Below are 17,971 nucleotides of genomic sequence, written 5' to 3'. Positions count from 1 at the left end.
TGGCCAAATATTGAAATACACAACAACAAACAAATAATACATAAACACAAAGTTTGACAAATCTGCAAAGGACAAAGAACAACATAAAGGTACAGGATAAAAAAATGAAGAAAAAACAAATCAAAAAAGCAATAGAGATAAGAGACCTGAGTAACTAAGTAAATAACTCAAAGGAAGATTGACTCCTTGAGTGATGACGTAACAGGTTAAAGGTCCAGGCAGAGATATCAACAGCAGGCAGCATGGCTCCGTCTGGTAACTTAGCTGTGTAAAGTGTAACAAGAATAATGGCAGCCACTGCTATCTATGTATAAAACACTGCCTTGCTTTTCAATCTACCGGACTGTCAACTGTGAAAAGGAGTAACCATTGGATGAAGGTGCGTGATCAGGTGAAATTCTAACTAGCGTTAGCATGTTTATTAGCGCGCTAACGTTACCTGTCAAACCGGCGGCCAACGTGATGATGGCGAACATTTAGAACTGTCAGCCAGTTGTAACCAGTGTGAAATTCTCCCAAAAAAAAGTAGCACGCTATTAAGCTTACAGACCATCTGTGGACGTAAGTCAGCTCAGTGAAACCACAACAAATGCTGTCATGTTCACATGTGCGCTTGTTGTTTTGGGTGTTATTAGCATAGCGTGCTAGCGTGAGAAGTTAAGCTAGCTCTCTTTAAGCATTGTAGCACTGCCGTGTTTGGCCACGATAACTGCTTGGTGGAGGCTCGACTAACGTTAGGTTTTGGGTAGGCCAAAGTATTTTGAGTTGAGATGCTCCCACACGTTTACTAAACACTGTTTTTACCAACAATCTGTCAGCTATAGTAGCTAGGTTTGGTGTGTTGTGTTTAATCTCTCAGCATTGCCTGGGTGACTGGACGTTGACCATTTGCAGTAACGTTAGTTCACTTGATCTCAAACTGGGATCCGGAGACTTCAGCAGGGCCTTGATGAAGTTTAACAAAATCAGTTATAGACACACCAACTTTCATTTGATCCTCAAGAAAGATCAGCAGCTGTTAAAGGATGGGTTCACAATTTTTCAAGTCTGTCTTAAAACAACAGTAAGGAGTACATATAAACATTGAAACAGGCTTTTCTTGCTGTAATCATTCCTCCTGTTCATACTGACTGTTAGAAGATCCCTTCATAAAGAACTTACAATGTAAATGATGGGGGACAAAATCCACAGTCCTCCTTCTGTATAAAAATGTATTTAAATGTTTATCTGAAGCTAATATGAAGATTCAGCCAGTCAAATGAGTCAAATCAAGTAGATATCTTCTAACATTACAGTCTTTTTAGTAAGTCCCTCTTTTTGTTACTATACTTCCACCGCAGCTCAACGGGGAAACACTGTCTGAGGAAACACAAAGAGGGAATTTGATGCTAAAAAGACTGTAAATGTGGCAGATAGCCTCATATAAGCTTCATGTAAACTTTTAAATGCATTTTTGCATAAAATGACTGTGTGGACACACTGTGGATTTTGGCCTCCATTACATACATTGAAAACACATTTGAAGGGGATCTTCTAATAGCCAGTATGAACAGGAGGAATGATCACTGAGGAAAACCTCTTTCACTGTTCATATGGACACCTGACTGTTGTTTTAACTTGAAAAATTGTGAATCTGTCCTTTAAGTGTATAAGGATGAATGATCCCTATGATCCCTCTTTGTCTGTACAGCGCATTCAGTTACACATATTAACTATTACAACAAAACTCTGGCTATATGAGATAAAATTACTGATTTTACTGATACTGTTTACTTCTGGGGTACTATTCAGATTCTAGACTGACTATAAACTTATGCAATGTTCCTGTAATGTCTAATTTCTGTTATTACTGTAAGTATTGAACAGTTCTGTTAGGTTACTGTTACTCAAGATTGAGCGTGTTTCATAGTTGTAGAGCGACACTACATTCCTCACTGAAGTGAAAGTATTAATGAGCCTCTGGTCAAATGAAACACAACAAAGTGTTTGACTGTGCTGTCTCTGTTTCAGGATGGCAGGAGTGTTCGACATAGACTTGGAGACAGAGGACATCAGTGATACAGAGGTCTGATCACTTTTATATCAGAAATACACCACATTAGCCTCATTTATTTATGGTTTCTTTGGTTTGTAAGATAAGGTGTCATTTAAACAGCTTGTCTTTAGTAATTGTAATGATGATGATAATGATGCTTCTTATCATTATTTTGTTTAACCCCTGTGGCTTGTGGTTCCCCATCTGCAGGATGATGTCTGTGACTTCACTGTGACAGAGCCAGAGAAGTGAGTCCAGTTCACTGTCAAATCTTAACAATATACACTGAAATAGTGCAAAATGCAAATTTATACTTATCCTGCTGCTTTTCTGTGTCACACTTATTCTCTATCCCAGTGTTCAGACAGAGGAAGTGGAGCTGACCAGTGAGAGCGTCAACAGAGATAGTGAGAGAGTTGGACCTGATTGCTTTGAGCTTCTCACTGTGCTGGGAAAAGGAGCGTATGGGAAGGTGTGCATGCTTGTGTATACGTGTGCATATTTGACAACCACAACCATGACTTGCCCCTTGAAATCTGTCTACTTTTAGACTTTTGAATCTTCTTTTTGTTAATAATAATTAGAAAAGTAACTATTCAGACAAGCAATTATAACAAAATAAAACTACAACTTATTTTGTTGATTGTTTTTATTAATTGTTAGGTCTATAAAATATCAGAAAATAATAAAAATAAGATAAATAAAAATACTGAAATGATCTATTGTTATTAATTGTTTCAGCACCAGATATAACTATCTCTTTAAACATTGTTAGGTCCTAGCTTAGTTCAATACACACTTCTTTTTTATGTTATTCATATCAAAACAAAATGTTTTTTTTCCAGGTTTTCCAGGTGAGGAAGGTTCAAGGTGCCCAGATGGGGAAAATATTTGCCATGAAGGTCCTGAAAAAGGTACTTAAGCCTAACAGCTTCCCCTTAGACACAAATTGTAAGATATTGAGTGTATTTCATCCATTTGTCCTCCTTCCTCAATTTTGTTTTTCCCTCCTTTCCCTTTCTCTTTCTTGTTTGTCCCAAGGCTAAGATTGTGTGTAATGCCAAAGACACGGCCCATACGCGAGCAGAGCGTGAGATCCTGGAGACGGTGAGACACCCGTTCATCGTGGATCTCCTGTACGCCTTCCAGACTGGGGGAAAACTCTACCTCATACTGGAGTGTCTGAGCGGTAAGATAGAGGCACTGAGGGATGGACTGGTGGGTGGAGGAAGATGAAAACACAGGATGGAGGATACACTCACCTGATCAGACCCCTTAAAGAGGAACTTCTCCCCTGTAAATACGTTGATTTCTTAAAACTAGGTCACCTATGTAGTAGAAATAGGCAATTATTTTTTAAATTGATGCCCTATGACTAGACAAAACTGAGAAAAAGGCTGTAGTTCCCCTATCGCTCATAAGGGGGAAATCATTTCTTCAGTCCAGTTTTGCACATGAGGATCATAAAACAAACACACTGGAGGTGGTTATGTGGACCATTGCAAACTTACCAAGAGCTGCACACAAGCCAGAATGCTGCATCGGTGGATACATCGGTGCCAGTGGACATTCAAAAAACCTCTGAGTCTGCAGTCTCCATTTCAGCTTGGTTTGGGAAACAATCGTGGACGAAGGGGTGAAAGACTGTAACCAAACGCTGTTTCTTTTATTGTTACGAGCCTGATTATGCTCATGCTGAATGCAGCTGCATAAGCTACAGGTAACACACACTCGCTGTTGTGCTGTTCTGTATTCAGAGTCGGCAAAGTCAGTATAATATTCGGTTTATAAAACAAAGTCAGGATTACCAAAGCACTGTGAAGTTACTTGCAGCACATAGTTTTCAGTTCTGTCTCCAGTCTTTTTGACAACACTCACCTGGCGCCGGCATAGTTCTGCTTCCTCCTCTATACTCTGTTTTGTCTGAAAACAACACAAAACAACATGGCGGACGGAGTGTTTTGGGAGACCCCCCCCCTCTGACAGTCCTTGAAGGCACCAATACAAAAAATGAGGAGTTTAAGGTAGATCAGGATACAGATACAGGGAAGACAGAAAAAAGTGAAATGTCATTCATATATAATTCTACCCACATTAGATCCACAGGAATCAACTTGAAAATCTGTGAAGTCGTCCTTTAATTCTTAGCATCTATGGCAATATGGTTGTTTGAGGGGATAGAAGGGATCGAAATAAGAAAAGAAAATGGAGAGATGAAGGAATGGGTGGGAGGAAGAATCCCTACTACCACTAACCTCACTGTACTGTTTGTCTGCAGGAGGGGAGCTGTTCATGCAGCTGGAGAAGGAAGGCATCTTCATGGAGGACACTGCTTGGTAAAGATTTCCTCTCCTCAGCTAAATGTTTACGCATATGCAGCAACTTCCGGTTTGCAGAGCTTTATCATGGTAATGATGGTTTCATTTGAAATATTTAATTTAGGTAATGGTCTTTGTGTGTAGTTTTTATTTAGGAGAGATCACACTGGCTCTAGGTCACCTCCATTCTAACGGGATCATTTACCGAGACCTCAAACCTGAAAACATCATGCTCAATCACCAAGGTACCGCACCATGTGTTTGTCTGGAAACATATGCAAATAAATATTAGCAAAGTAGGATATTTGCATTAAAATATTGATATATAAGCTTAAAGTAAGTATATTTAATGTCAAAAAGCACAAAATGACTGTTAATGTGTGTCTTGCGTTAAAGATTATTGAAGATGTACTTTCTCTATCTAAAGGTGTCAGGGTTCCCATGGTTTTTTAAAAATATTTTATTATAATATAGCTCTTAAATTAATAAATATGCCTTACCTCTCTTAATCACCAGCACTTTACATTCTAAAGATATGTGAGGTCATCTAAGCTTTAGGATGTAAATATTCTATAGGATTTATTAAATTGACATGGTTAGAAGTTAAACATTAGACTTCTGTGATACCAACATCATACATATACCACTTGAATAGTTCATCTCAGTTGTAATATGCAGTAAATGCAGCCTTACCGATGAATCAGGAATAATGATCATTCAAAAGCTTCTTTCTATTTAAAGGACACATCAAGCTAACTGACTTCGGCCTCTGTAAGGAATCCATTCATGATGGAACCGTCACACACACCTTCTGTGGCACCATAGAATACATGTGGGTAACACTGCACTCGCTCTCACATACACACACATCTATAGTTCACTTCCACACTTTCTTGATTTTTAACTCCTTTAACATCCACATGTAAAACTGGATGCTAGCTGCTAGTTGTAACATCATGTACAAACTTAGAACTTTGTGTACTTCGTAAATGTGCAAATACAATTACCAAACAAATGCACTTGATATTCTGAGATACAGTATATATATATATTTTTTTAACCATCATAAATATTAACAGCCATTTGTCCACACTTTTCACTTCACTTTTCAATTTCTTTTTTTTTAGTCTCTCTCTCTCTTTCTCTCTTACAGGGCTCCAGAGATCTTGACCAGGTTGGGTCACAACAGAGCAGTAGACTGGTGGAGCCTGGGGGCCCTGATGTACGACATGATGACCGGATCGGTAAGCTAGAGTTATGTGAGAGAATAGTTAATAATTGCATCATGAGGAAAACTATGTCAGGACATGGTGATGGCCTGATGTTTGGGGGATAACCACGTGCTCCAGCTGGGAGGTTTGTCTGCTCTGTCTCCTCTCAGTCAGCCATGGTTAGAGCACCTCTAAAGTAAGGCAGTCTTACCAGGTGCCCACTTCACTCCAACTCACTCCTCTTATAGTGAAAGAGCAGCTGCCTGAGCTCTCACTCTGTCACTCAGAGTGAGAGCATCGCCCCTGGTTAGAATCTCATCTCTGCAGCTTGTATCAGTGTTCTCATTTGTCAGGTCTGTATCCACAATGTGTTACAGTAGATGAGGGTTGGAAAGAAGACCGACCTGCAAGTCAAAGAAAAGCTTTTAAAGACCAACCAGCTCTGTTACTGAGAACAACCTGGGCAATGTTGTGCCTCCCTTCTTGAATTTTTGATTTGTTTTTCACAACTCCTTTGGAGCCCTTGAGTCATTTCTTATTGCCTTACTTTACCAATACGCAGGCTGAATAGTGTAGCCTAGGTATTTTATTGAGGGAGAAAAAAGTGATGCAGAGAGTGCCTGGCCTGTGAGGATTTGCCTGTAAGTTACCCCAAAAATGACAGAAACCTTACATTTCAACTTCAGCTGTTTACTGAACAACTGCACATTATTATATCAACAGAATGCATGGCAATGCATTGTTAACATCTCTCTCATCCTAGCAAAGTCGTCTCATGTCAGCTACTGCCTGGATTGTGCAACACCTTTTTTAAAGATATGAATTACTGTATCAGTGAACTGAAAATACAACACATGCTTCAGAATGCCCTTTTTGCAAGTCTTTTATTGAGCGAATGGGTCAAACTGTAAGAAAGCAGAAAGAAGGAAGTTCAGAGAGATTTCTTTGACTACTTAAATAAAAGTTAACTGATTAAACTGATAACTGTCTAACTCACATAACAACAACAGTATCAGTGTTATACTGTCATGGGTAAATTTTACCATTTAATTTACCATAAGTGAGTGATATTACTACATGCATTACCACCCAAAATAGCTTATTGGTGATACTGTTCATCCCTACTGTGGTGGATTTTAATCTGGATTCACAGAATAGAGTGAAAGCAGAAATTTTGAGCTCCTGTAATAACCACTGACTCCCTCCTGTGATCCCCCACCAGCCTCCATTCACAGCTGAAAACAGAAAGAAGACCATTGATAAGATCTTGAAATGTAAACTCAACCTGCCCCCATACCTGACCATCGATGCCAGGGACCTCATCAAGAAGGTCTGTAACACACACACACACACACACACACACAGAAGATGCCCAAATGTAGATTTGGACCATTTTTTGCTCTCCTGGGGCCTTTTCATTCTTCTGAAATAAAAAGGCCTGAGTCAATGATGCACACATTTTTCAGTGTAATATGTTTAAGCCAACTAGGGCTGCTCAAAGGTTTTCCTAGTTGACTAGTAGTCGTTAGTTCAAACCATTAGCTGACTAGTCATAGCACATTTATTATATTAATTTAATTATTTAAATATATATTTTTTAGGGGATCAGAAAATAGTTTGAGTTCCAGGGCTGAGAAAGAATGTTATAAGTAACATTGTTAACACTACTACATTACAGAGAAATACAAAACTGTAATATTGAGCCTTTAGAATATAAATTTTACAAGTGCACACATGAAGTAAGCCACTTCTTAATGACGGTGCTAATGGCAAAAGTGGTCATGATTCTGAATATGTCGGAACAACCATCAAGGAGACCTTTGGATGATTTCCTGCCCTACAGTCTAGTCACTTTTTGGCTGGACTGCAGGGACCAGCCTTATAAACGCAAATGTCTGTCGTTGACTGACTGAGTGACTGCTTGAATAACTGACTGAGTCATGAAGTTTGGCCGATGGTGTAAATTCATCACTTGCCTCGGCCATGTCGCCGCGTATTGCCACTTCCTGTATCTGTCGTTAAAATCAAAAATCAAAAGCCCTCTAGCGTTTCATACACATTCCAGACATACTAGGTTTTAACCTAGTCTTGTCAAAAAAAAGGCACATCTCCCGAATGGGGTTTAAGGTTGTTTTTTTTTTCTTTTCCTGCGACTAACTAACCAATGGAAACTTGGTCGACTAAGACTCTTCTCATCAACTGTAGGCTTGGTCGACCATTAGGGGGCAGCCCTAGAAATTAACAAATTGGCAGCATTCTTGAAAGAATAAATGCATTTGATCAATTTGCATTGATGTATCATTTCTAATTGTCTGTGAGGCTTCTGACTTTGATTAAACCACTCAGGCAGTGTTTAATATGTTGGTTTAAATTGCTTGTGAACTCCAAGGAACATGATCCTCTTTGATATTGCAAAGTGGGTGCATGTTGTTATCTAAAATAAATTAATTCTAGATTGACTAATGAAATTTGATAACACATGCAGTAAGCACATTAAAGCCAAGTGTAATATATGATGTTATTGAATAGAGCACATTAGATTATGCTGATTGTTTAAGCCATGAAAGTAAAATGAGGCCTTGCCAGCTTTTTGTTTTAGTATGTGTTCCCCTGTCTTTCTTCTGGAAAGGTGCCCTGTCATGCAAACAACGTTACCCCTCTAACTGCACAGAGTAGTCCTCTTAAAAGCAATGCATACTGTAAAATTTGGGTAAATCTTCTAAAGATGTAGGCACTGGGCTTCAGCCAGTATTTTGCTCAGTCAGTCCAAATCACTTTGGTCCAGTCAGGAACACCTGTGCAATTCAGTACAACAGCTCTGCTATAAATTCTACTTTTATGAAGCTTATACACTTTCAGTTTTTGTTGACAATGTCAGAAAGTGATAATTCAACTTTATGTTTATTATTGAGGTCATAGTAGGTGGTGTTGGCGCACCACTTTCCCTTTCAAGTGAATGGGAAAGTCTCAGACTATTATATAAAATTTGAGCACAAACCTATTTGTAAACACAATTATCAAAAATAAATGCACCGCTCTCTCTTTTTTACTTGTTTTCCAGCTGTTGAAGAAGAATCCATCCCAAAGACTTGGCTCTAGCAAAGCAGACTGTGCTGATATTCAGGTAACTAACTATAATAATGGTCTGGTAGCCTCCATTCTTTCTCTACCTCTGTTTCCTATCCTTCTGCTACTTTCAGCTGTCAAATAACAAAAAAAAACCCAAACTAAGCAAAGCAAATCTGCTCTGTCAGACATGTATGAGACAGAACTGAAAAACACAGCTGAAACGCCTCCTGTATAGACAAACCTAGTATTTACTTCACCTTGCTTGCAGTTGTCACCTGCTGGTGGTTAGTGCACACAACAACAACAACTACTGTCCCCTAGAATTAAAATGCAAGCAATGTGACGTACCTTCTGCTAGCAGTTGATACAGACACATCACTAGACCACAGTTTATACTGGGCCAAATAAAGCCATTTTACTTAAAGCATACTGCACACACTAAATATCCTCTTTCCACCTTGTGTTTACATGGCATCCTGGCTATCTGCATTATAACTGGGTGAACCAAAATACATAAAAATACAAGCGTAAAGGCAGAGATATACAGAAGATGTGTTCTAGAGCAGTGGTTTTCAACCTGGGGTCCCAACCCCCATTAGGGTTCAGCAAAGCTACGCAGGGGTCAGGACGCCCTCTTGATTTTAAGGGGTGTAAGAATTTTTTTCTTTTTTGATATATGACTCAACATTTAACTCATTTCTGTGAGGAAAACAACTCAATTTCATTATTTTTAAAGTTTATATTATTTATTTAAAAAATACAGAAATAACAAAATAGCCAAGTGCCAGGGAGAAGAGGACACTCAATTTGTCAAAAAGAAGCCTTTTAAATATGTATTATGGTAAAAATGTATAAAAGGAGAGCAGGGTTAGTCAGTCTAATCAATGGTAAAATAGGGAAAGGGACAGCTGGAAAGGGACCAGAGACAATATTCTGTATGAATTAGCATCTCTTTTGTTCCTCTGCAGAAACATCCATTCTTCAAACATATCAGCTGGGATGACCTGCTGAACAAGAGTGTGGAGCCACCATACAAACCACAGCTGGTAAGTCATCAGTTGTCATTTTCTTCCTGTTGTGTCAGCGAGTAGCTCGTTAAGTAAATTATATGCTTGGTATTCTGGTGTAGTTAATTCAGCAAACGACATCATGCACTATGAAAAGGCTGATGATTTTTTGCTCTCTTTCTTTCATTACTAAACGCTCACTGTCTATGTCCTCTTACTGTCTTACTTGTGCTGATGGACATAATTTATAGTAGGGACTATGGGGATATATCCCTACCACTTTTCTAATGACTTAAATTGTCCCAGCCACTAACTTGATATTAATTGTGTTTATATCAAATATAATTTCCATCAGCTCTACATAGGGGTAACTCCCTCATGTTCCCATTGGATGAGAAATAGAGTTTCTATTGGTGTTTGTTTGCTTTGTTCCTGCCTCCTTTACATGCAGCGATATTATTGCTGGAGTGTATTTTGGATGAATCAGAAACAGCACAGTGCCCTTTGCCTCCTGTGATCATAACATCATGGTCTCAGTATCAAATTAAACACACTGATTGTTCATCATCATCATCATCATCATATGCTGTACTGTACCAGAGCCTCGCTGACCACTTTCTTCCTCTGCAATCTTTTGGCAGTCAAACCTCTTGCACCTCTGGCAGTGAGGCTGGTCCACTTCTCGATGTCGTCTTCTGTCTCATGAGCTGCTTCCTTCTACTGTGCCTTAAAGCACAATACGTTCCAGTGTGTCATCCGTTCTTGAGATGTGTCCAAAATAGTGAAGTTTCCTTTGGATAATAGTTTCAATAAGTAATGGTTTCGTGCCAATCTTTTCTAGGATGAAATAATTGGATTTCCTTTCAATGTACGATATCCTGAGGATCTGTCTATACGTCCACATCTCAAATGCTGTCAACTTCTTTTCATCAGCTACTTTAAGGGTCCATGTCTGCACTGCCACAGAAGGCTACTGGCCAGACAAGACTCTTGAGGAGGCGTTTCTTGGTGCCAGTGCTCACAGATCTATCTTTCCATATGTTCCAGAGCTTGGTAGTGCTTGTGTGTGCCATTGCTGTCCTTCACCTTATTTCCTAGCTGCATTCGTTTGTCATTTAGTTCTGCACAACGGTATGTAAGGGAGGACACTTATTTCCATCGTGTTGTTTCCGATGTAGATGTCAGCTTGAACTGCATTTTTGCTCATCACCATAACTTTGGTCTCTTTGACATTTTCAGCAATCCAAACTCAGCAGAGACTTTTGTGACATTGTTGAGTAGTGATTGTCTTCTGTTGTGGCTAGAATACACCCCCGTTGTTTTCACAACTTTGAACTCACCCAACCTAATGGAGACTGCTGGGTCTAACTGTACCCAACGTTCACTGAGCGTTTACTGAATCAGTGTTTCTCCTATAATTACAACAACAAGAACTCCCGCTAGGCCAAAAAAAAATTTTTTTAATGTCAAAAAAAACGCCAAATATCCATTGGGAGTGTCTGTGCAGCACTGTTCCGGTACGTGAGTCTACCTCCATGTCGTTGCCTGGGAAACTATTGATAGCGTAACTCTGTTAAGGAATATGGCATGTCGGCGTATCGAGCGGGAAAGAGTGAGCGACAGGAAAGTGACGGTGGATGCGAGCGGAGCAGCATCCACGCTCGCATCCACCGTCACTGTATAGTACAGACTTCAGTGTAACAGTTTATAAATGCTAAAAAGTCAAGTCAGTTGTTTCCCCAAGTGCTGGAAAAGTGAAGGGAGATAGCTCCAAAGTTAGCAACAATGGGTTAGCATAACTGACGTGGAGAAATGTGTGACTGCAGAGTTCACTGTGCACTCTGTCCCATTCCCTTCATTTTCATAACTTGTATAGTAGATTAGAAGTTCAATTCATTTTCATTTAGCTTTGTTGTTAATACAGACATCAGAGAGAGACAGAACAAGAAGGAGAGAAAGGCCAGGCCAGGCAGGGAAAGAAAAGAGGAGTGAACACATAAGAATTTGCGAGAGAGAGAGAGAGAAAGCGACGGAGCTCAGGCCAGGCAGAGAGCACCAGTTAAATTATGTATTCAAAAGTAACAACGCTGTGATTGCACTGATAATTTCTCACGTTTAATTGTGTTCAACAAAGTATTAATTTTGCAATGAAAACCTCCTAAATTTTCTGGGGGAGGACCCCTGAACCCCATGCCAAATATATGTCCCCACCACTCTCCAAATCAAACCTACACCCTTGCTTGCACCTTCATACCTTTTTGTATACCTTTTTATAAATTTTTCTTTTTCTCTTCTTCACTCTTTTCTCTCTAACTGAATGGTTGTGTCTGTGTTCCCCTCTCTGTCTCTCCGTAGCACTCGGACGAGGACGTGAGCCAGTTTGACACCAGGTTTACCAGACAAACACCAGTGGACAGTCCAGATGACACCTCACTCAGTCACAGTGCAGAGCTTGCCTTCGCTGTGAGATACTGTTCCTTATCAGTCTTTTTTTAGTCTAGTTTATAGTCAGGCTATAGAAACCACAGTTTATGTTATTGGTATCCATCCATATTGATTATTCCCATCAGGGCTTCACCTACGTGGCTCCTTCGGTCCTAGAGAGTCTGAAAGAAGGCTTCTCATTCGAACCCAGAACACGGCCTGTACGTCGACACAACAGCAGCCCACGCACACCCATCAGGTAACACACACACACACACACTTGGGTAGCTCGACATTCTGTGAGTTTATTTATGTTTCAGTTCTGGTGGTGTGTTCGGGTGGGGTGGGGGGTTGGGGTTGGGCAATTGCAGCTTAGATTGACACTAAAATGAAAATAACTGGTCCACCTTAAAGGTCAGTTCACCTTAAGTGAGCCTGGTCAGGTTAGGCTAACCCATTGTTGCTAACTTTGGGGCTAACCCCCTTCACTTTTCCAGAAGTTGGGAAAACAACAACTTTTCTTGGTCTTGAGAATCTGCAGCATTTATTAACTGACACACTGTAGTCTGTACTGTACAATTAATGCCATATTGACAACTTACTGCAAACCTTTTCCTCTGCTCCGCTCACATTCACTGTCACTTTTCTGCCACTCACTCTCTCCACTTGCTCAACGATACACTCACTTCACACACACACATTACACACTGCTCTGTTCCTTAAAGCAGCTACATTACTCTTATAACGGTACCTTTCAAGTAGATGTTCTCTTTATACATTCATGGTAGATGTCCTTTGAAGAATGAGGAGAAGGAGGATTCTGGGATTTGATGCACTAGTCGATGACTCAAAACAATTCCATGATAACGTAGGGTGATAACGTGCTCACACAGTGTGCGAGTGAAAATCATTAGTATTAATGATCGTGTGAAATTCTGCATTTGCTGCAGGATGAATGTAGGGTGCTGTAATGTTTTGTCCTCTTTTCTCCTGTCTTTTTCTCCTTTTTTTCATCTTTTAGTCCTCTGAAATTTTCCCCAGCCGGACCCTTCAAGTCCAGCATCGACGGAGAGTCAGACCTGTTCTCTCCCAACTCTCCACCAACAGCTCCAGTTTCCGTGCCGCTGGAGAACGGAGCTGCTAGTCAGCCTATCAGGACCCCTGCCAGGAACAAGAAGCAGAAGGGACACCGGAGATGAAGACCTTGGTCAGATTAACATTTTCTCTAGTATAGGTAACAAGGGTCAAGGCAGGGAGCTGTGTTTTGAGTTTGCTGGTATCATATTTTATTTGAAGTGGTTTAACTTGGAGTCACTGAAAAGCCAACGTTTTTTTGAAATTGAAATCTTTGAAAATGAATACAGTACTACTTGGAGCATACTGTTTGTCATAGTGACTATCTACAGGTAGATTAATCACTGGAGCAGCGTGGAATTTCCATGCTTTTATTTTCCTCAAGCTAGTTCAAAGAACTTCAGTCTTATTGTCTATCACAGATGATAAAACAGACTTGACTGCATAAAGCTTTAATTTACAACTTCATTATGTCACTACAGTTCTGTCCCACTGTGGCACTAATACATGGGAAACAGTGAAAATATTTTATTCAAATAGAACTAGAAAGAGAACAACAGAAGAGTTGATAAACCATTGATTTTTCTTCACCAAATTACCTAACTCTATCGTGAGCAGTCGAGGTCAGCTAAGTGACTGATTGATTGGTAACAGTGTTTCATTTTGTATGTACATGGTAGTATAATTACAGAAAATTGAAGCTATGATATAGAGTTTTCTGGGGTTTAATTAGTTCATCAGCTTTTAATTAGTTCATCAGAGTTTGTGCAAAGAGGTCGCCTATCATAGGCTGACGTTTTAATTAAGATAACTGATGAAGGTCCACTTGATTGAAGTCTTTTCCATCACGGGTGAAGTGTGAAACTGACCTTCAGATGTGAGGTTAACAAGTAACTTGTGGCTACACAACCCGAAAGTAGTGAGATTAGTTGTATGTTGGGGTGGAACTGTATCATATAGGAATCTACTGAATGAAATGCTACATCAGACAAAAATAATGTATGTAAATAATGTATCCATGAATGCCAAACTTGATCTGTAGTGAACATTTCTTAGAAAACATGGCAACTATCATCGGTTTCTCAATTCTCTGAGCTATTTTATCAGAGAATCTTCATGCCTACTGCCAATGTTTTTCACAAATGCTAACCTCTTGTTGTACAAACGGACCAATCACATTAGAGTGGAGTGCACTTAACAAGAGGGATATACTCTGTGTTAATGTGGATAACCGGGAGGTTTTCATCCTCTTATCATCCTTCCTCAAATTAGCGCCTGTATAGAGATAAAAAAAGACCCGTGTTCACATAAGGATAGACATCCGTACAGTCAGTACAATAAACAGTCAGAACAGGCTGTAAAAAGAGGTGCTCTAAGAAAACAGAGGTATAATCTTGTATAAAGAGTATTTTGGGTTACCGAACAAACCTATTTTTACATATGAAACCTAGGTCAAATAGTATTTAAAAATAAAATCTTCAAATTCTAGATATTTTGATGTGTTTGTTATGGCCTGACATACCTGTAAGGGGTGATGCTGGGTTAAATCACCACAAGCAACCTCAATCAAACACTTAATTCAGCACTTGGATGGATTACAAAGAGGTTATAAGGTACTTTTGATGCCAAAATGTTTTAAGCTCTTTGATTTTTTTTTTTTTTTTTTTTTGCATCAAAAAGCTGAGAAGCAAATGGACTATAAGGGCACATGTCACTATATCTTCTATTACTGCAGTTAGAAAAACAGTGAAGCTTGTATGTGTCTTAAGGCACTAAAACACGGGCAGCTCTTCAAGGCAGCAGAGACAAAATAATCTTGAGCAGTGATTGTAAGTGCAAATGTTACAAATTAATTTAGGATAACAAAATATTAATTTATTGGCCAAATCTATAATTAATACATCTTTAAATTATTGTTTCCAATCCAGTGATGTATGTACAATTTTAAAAAAAAAAGACATTTTCATGAATAGGATTGCTTAAGATCCTCAACATTTCCTTACATCTGTTGGATAAATCACCAATTTTCTTCAATGCCTTGTGATGTCGACCAGGATCTTTACTGGAGAATAAAGAATGTATTTACCAGGTGAAAACTATCCTTTGCAACTTACGGAGACTCAAAGTGTTCATCTGTGTTAATTTGACTCGGACTTTTTGGCCATTTGGAGACAGCGCGACATCATATGAATATATACAGACACAATATTTAATATAAAAATTAAATACTGAAATAATCCAATGCATTTTTAATGGTAGTCAGTTCATTCTAGGGCTTTCACTTTTTGAACTAATTTCCACCCTCCCCATTTAAAAATTAACTAAAATTACCAACAGAATGTGAAGAAATAATAGTTTGACATTATGTCAAAGACATCTATCTACTGTTAGCAGAGATATCTACTGAAGTTAGCATGTTAACCAGCTAGCCCTGGCCCACCCTAATACCACTTTGTACCTCAAGAGGCGATAGTGAGTCACTGTAGCGTCCAGTCTGCCCTCAGTCTAACATGAGAGTAAGAAATAGTAGCACTTCCTCTTCGAGGTTAGATTTATTCAAGCTAACATTAGCTCAATATTAGCACTGAATTGATATTGCTATCCTACATAGTTAAAGTCCTAGTTACCTAGCTAGCTAACAGAGCACTTATAATGCACTATTGATTTGGCACTAACATAGCGTAGCATAAAGGACACCCCATATTTCTGGTGATATGCTGCCCCCTGGAGTGTGGAGTATGAATTTGACAATTCTTACACATTGCATCTTTAACAATGAATGACAACAGCTATATTTTCATTTGTCTTTTTTTTTTTTTTTTTTAACTTAACACCAGCCTAACATCATTCTTCCAGCAATCGAATGTCCAATAGCTTTGAACTAAAAATGTAGCAAGCAAGGTAAAATGTAGAACTCACAGGCAAGCCGAACAGCCCGACTTCATTGCTATTGCATATTAGCCAGAAACAGACGTCTATCAACTTGATCTGGATCAAGTGCGGCTCTCTTTTTATTTACAATATTACCTGCCGATGAGAACACCTGTTCAGAGTGTACAAAGGTTCCTGGTACACAGGTATGAACTAGTCAGCTTTGAGAGTTGTGGGTATCTATCGCACCCTGTATCTCTCCACCAAAGCAACCTCCTGAATGGTGTCCCCCGTTTTTAAAGCCCCTTCTGCTGGATCACAAGGCAAACTACTTCAGACAATCTGTTGCGCTTATGGACTGTAAATTTTGAATTCGAACAGGTTATTACAGTTCGAATATTACATTTTTTCCCACATTTGAAAAAATGTTTGAATTTTGCATAATTAGCAACAGCCCTAGCTCAGTAGCCAAACACGTGACTGGCCTTGCCCAGTTTGTCTTGAGTGACAGACAAATACTTTGTGGTGAAAAGTGGCACAATGAAATGAAACAGTCACTGGGGTTGTTTGAAAATGTTTGATGTGAAAGCACACTTTGGAAAAAGGTCATTTTTAAATAAAAACTGAACACTTTGGGTCTCCATAATATTGAGATTGAGTTGCCTTTTTTTCCCCTTTTCTCAAAAGGAAGACTTCCATTTTTCTGCTCCTGTTTGCAGGTCTCTCCTGCTCATAGCGGTAGGAAACTGGTCTGACTCAGAATGTCTTCCTATCTTCCTTCATTAGTACTGGATATAGCGTGTGTACATGTTTGATGCTGGGCTGTGAACAAACAGTTTGTACTCTTAACACTGCAGTTCATATCTGTAATGACACTGTAACTATACAGTGACAAAGTACGTTGTACTGTTTTAAATCACGGTATAATGTCAAGATAAGTGCACCCAGGGGTGTTTTTTTTGAATGAAATCTAACAACTTGCTACAGTCTCATAAAATATGCAGTTGGACAGCAGGAACAGCTGTTAATTGTGTTGAGTTTTGTATATTTATTTACATAAATAATTAAAAAGTGGTATACACAGTGCTGTGGAAGGATTCTACACCTCTTGAGTTACTAGGAATTTTACAAATGTAAATTCTAAAAATGTGATTCAAAGATGATTGAGTGGACTTTAGCTAATGTTTATGATCATTGCTGCATTTTTCTTTTGTGTCATATGTTCCTTCTGCTAACTGATGAAGTGTTGAGAATAAAAATATTGATCGCTGAATTGTGTATTGTGATTTGGTGTTGAAAAAATAATTTTATTCTCTGATTTCAATTCAATTTTAAGGTGGAACTGGTTGTAAAGTCCAAAAGCTTAACTCATTACGGTGATTCATAAGAAATCATGATATTTATATTTTTCCCTTGACGAACATAAAAATAATGTAGTTCACTTTCTTATGTGTTTAATAAGCAAGGAAAAATGACCAGCAGAGCATATTTAATTTTTTATTAGAAGCTCATTAAAGGCCAAGTTCTGTAGTATTATGTATTCCCCAGATAAAAGAACTTTTCAGTGTGTTCCACAATGTTCTAATTGAGAAGATTTAAATCAGAGATATCCAATATTTCTTAGTTTCCAAAGCTTTCAAGAAGCATTCTTCGAAACCGCATGTGAAACCTTTACAGTATTACCATCTGCCTTGATCAGTTCATTTCCTCCACTTTTGATTATGATCAAAAATGGATCACATTTTGATCACATTTTTGTGGTCTTCTCAACAGGATGGTAGGAATCACAGATGTTCCCTTCTGATCTGCTTTCTTTCAATTCCTCTCTATTTTTACGGCTCTTTGGTGTCATTCTTGCAGTCTTCCTGCCTCAGCCTCAGGACACTGATATATATAAGACCTTGTGAGTGTCATATGTTGAAGAATAGTTTGGAGCACCTGCACCTGCAGTGTATGCATCTT

At 38.9% G+C, this 17,971-nt stretch overlaps 1 protein-coding gene across 3 annotated transcripts; it reads left to right on the top strand.

Moving 5' to 3' along the window:
* The first annotated feature begins 190 nt into the window (after window positions 1-190).
* LOC137179590 (ribosomal protein S6 kinase beta-2-like) lies at window positions 191-17,282 on the top strand. Of its 3 annotated transcripts, none has more exons than XM_067584393.1 (16): window positions 191-379; window positions 2,011-2,065; window positions 2,246-2,283; window positions 2,393-2,507; window positions 2,881-2,949; window positions 3,077-3,224; window positions 4,314-4,371; window positions 4,498-4,598; window positions 5,095-5,185; window positions 5,507-5,597; window positions 6,787-6,894; window positions 8,626-8,688; window positions 9,602-9,679; window positions 11,996-12,103; window positions 12,211-12,323; window positions 13,086-17,282. In XM_067584393.1, the coding sequence occupies exons 2-16, from the start codon at window positions 2,012-2,014 to the stop codon at window positions 13,261-13,263; spliced, it is 1,413 nt and encodes a 470-aa protein (XP_067440494.1). In that variant the 5' UTR covers window positions 191-379; window position 2,011; the 3' UTR covers window positions 13,264-17,282. The 3 variants fall into 3 exon arrangements, with proteins under 3 accessions (XP_067440494.1, XP_067440495.1, XP_067440496.1); XM_067584394.1 differs by having other exon boundaries at window positions 191-391; XM_067584395.1 differs by lacking the exon at window positions 191-379 and adding an exon at window positions 450-561.
* Window positions 17,283-17,971: the final 689 nt, after the last annotated feature.

This window comes from Thunnus thynnus, chromosome 3 (genome assembly GCF_963924715.1).
Source record: "Thunnus thynnus chromosome 3, fThuThy2.1, whole genome shotgun sequence".
Taxonomy (NCBI): Eukaryota; Metazoa; Chordata; class Actinopteri; order Scombriformes; family Scombridae; genus Thunnus; species Thunnus thynnus.
This window is presented reverse-complemented; position numbering and strand designations above follow the sequence as displayed.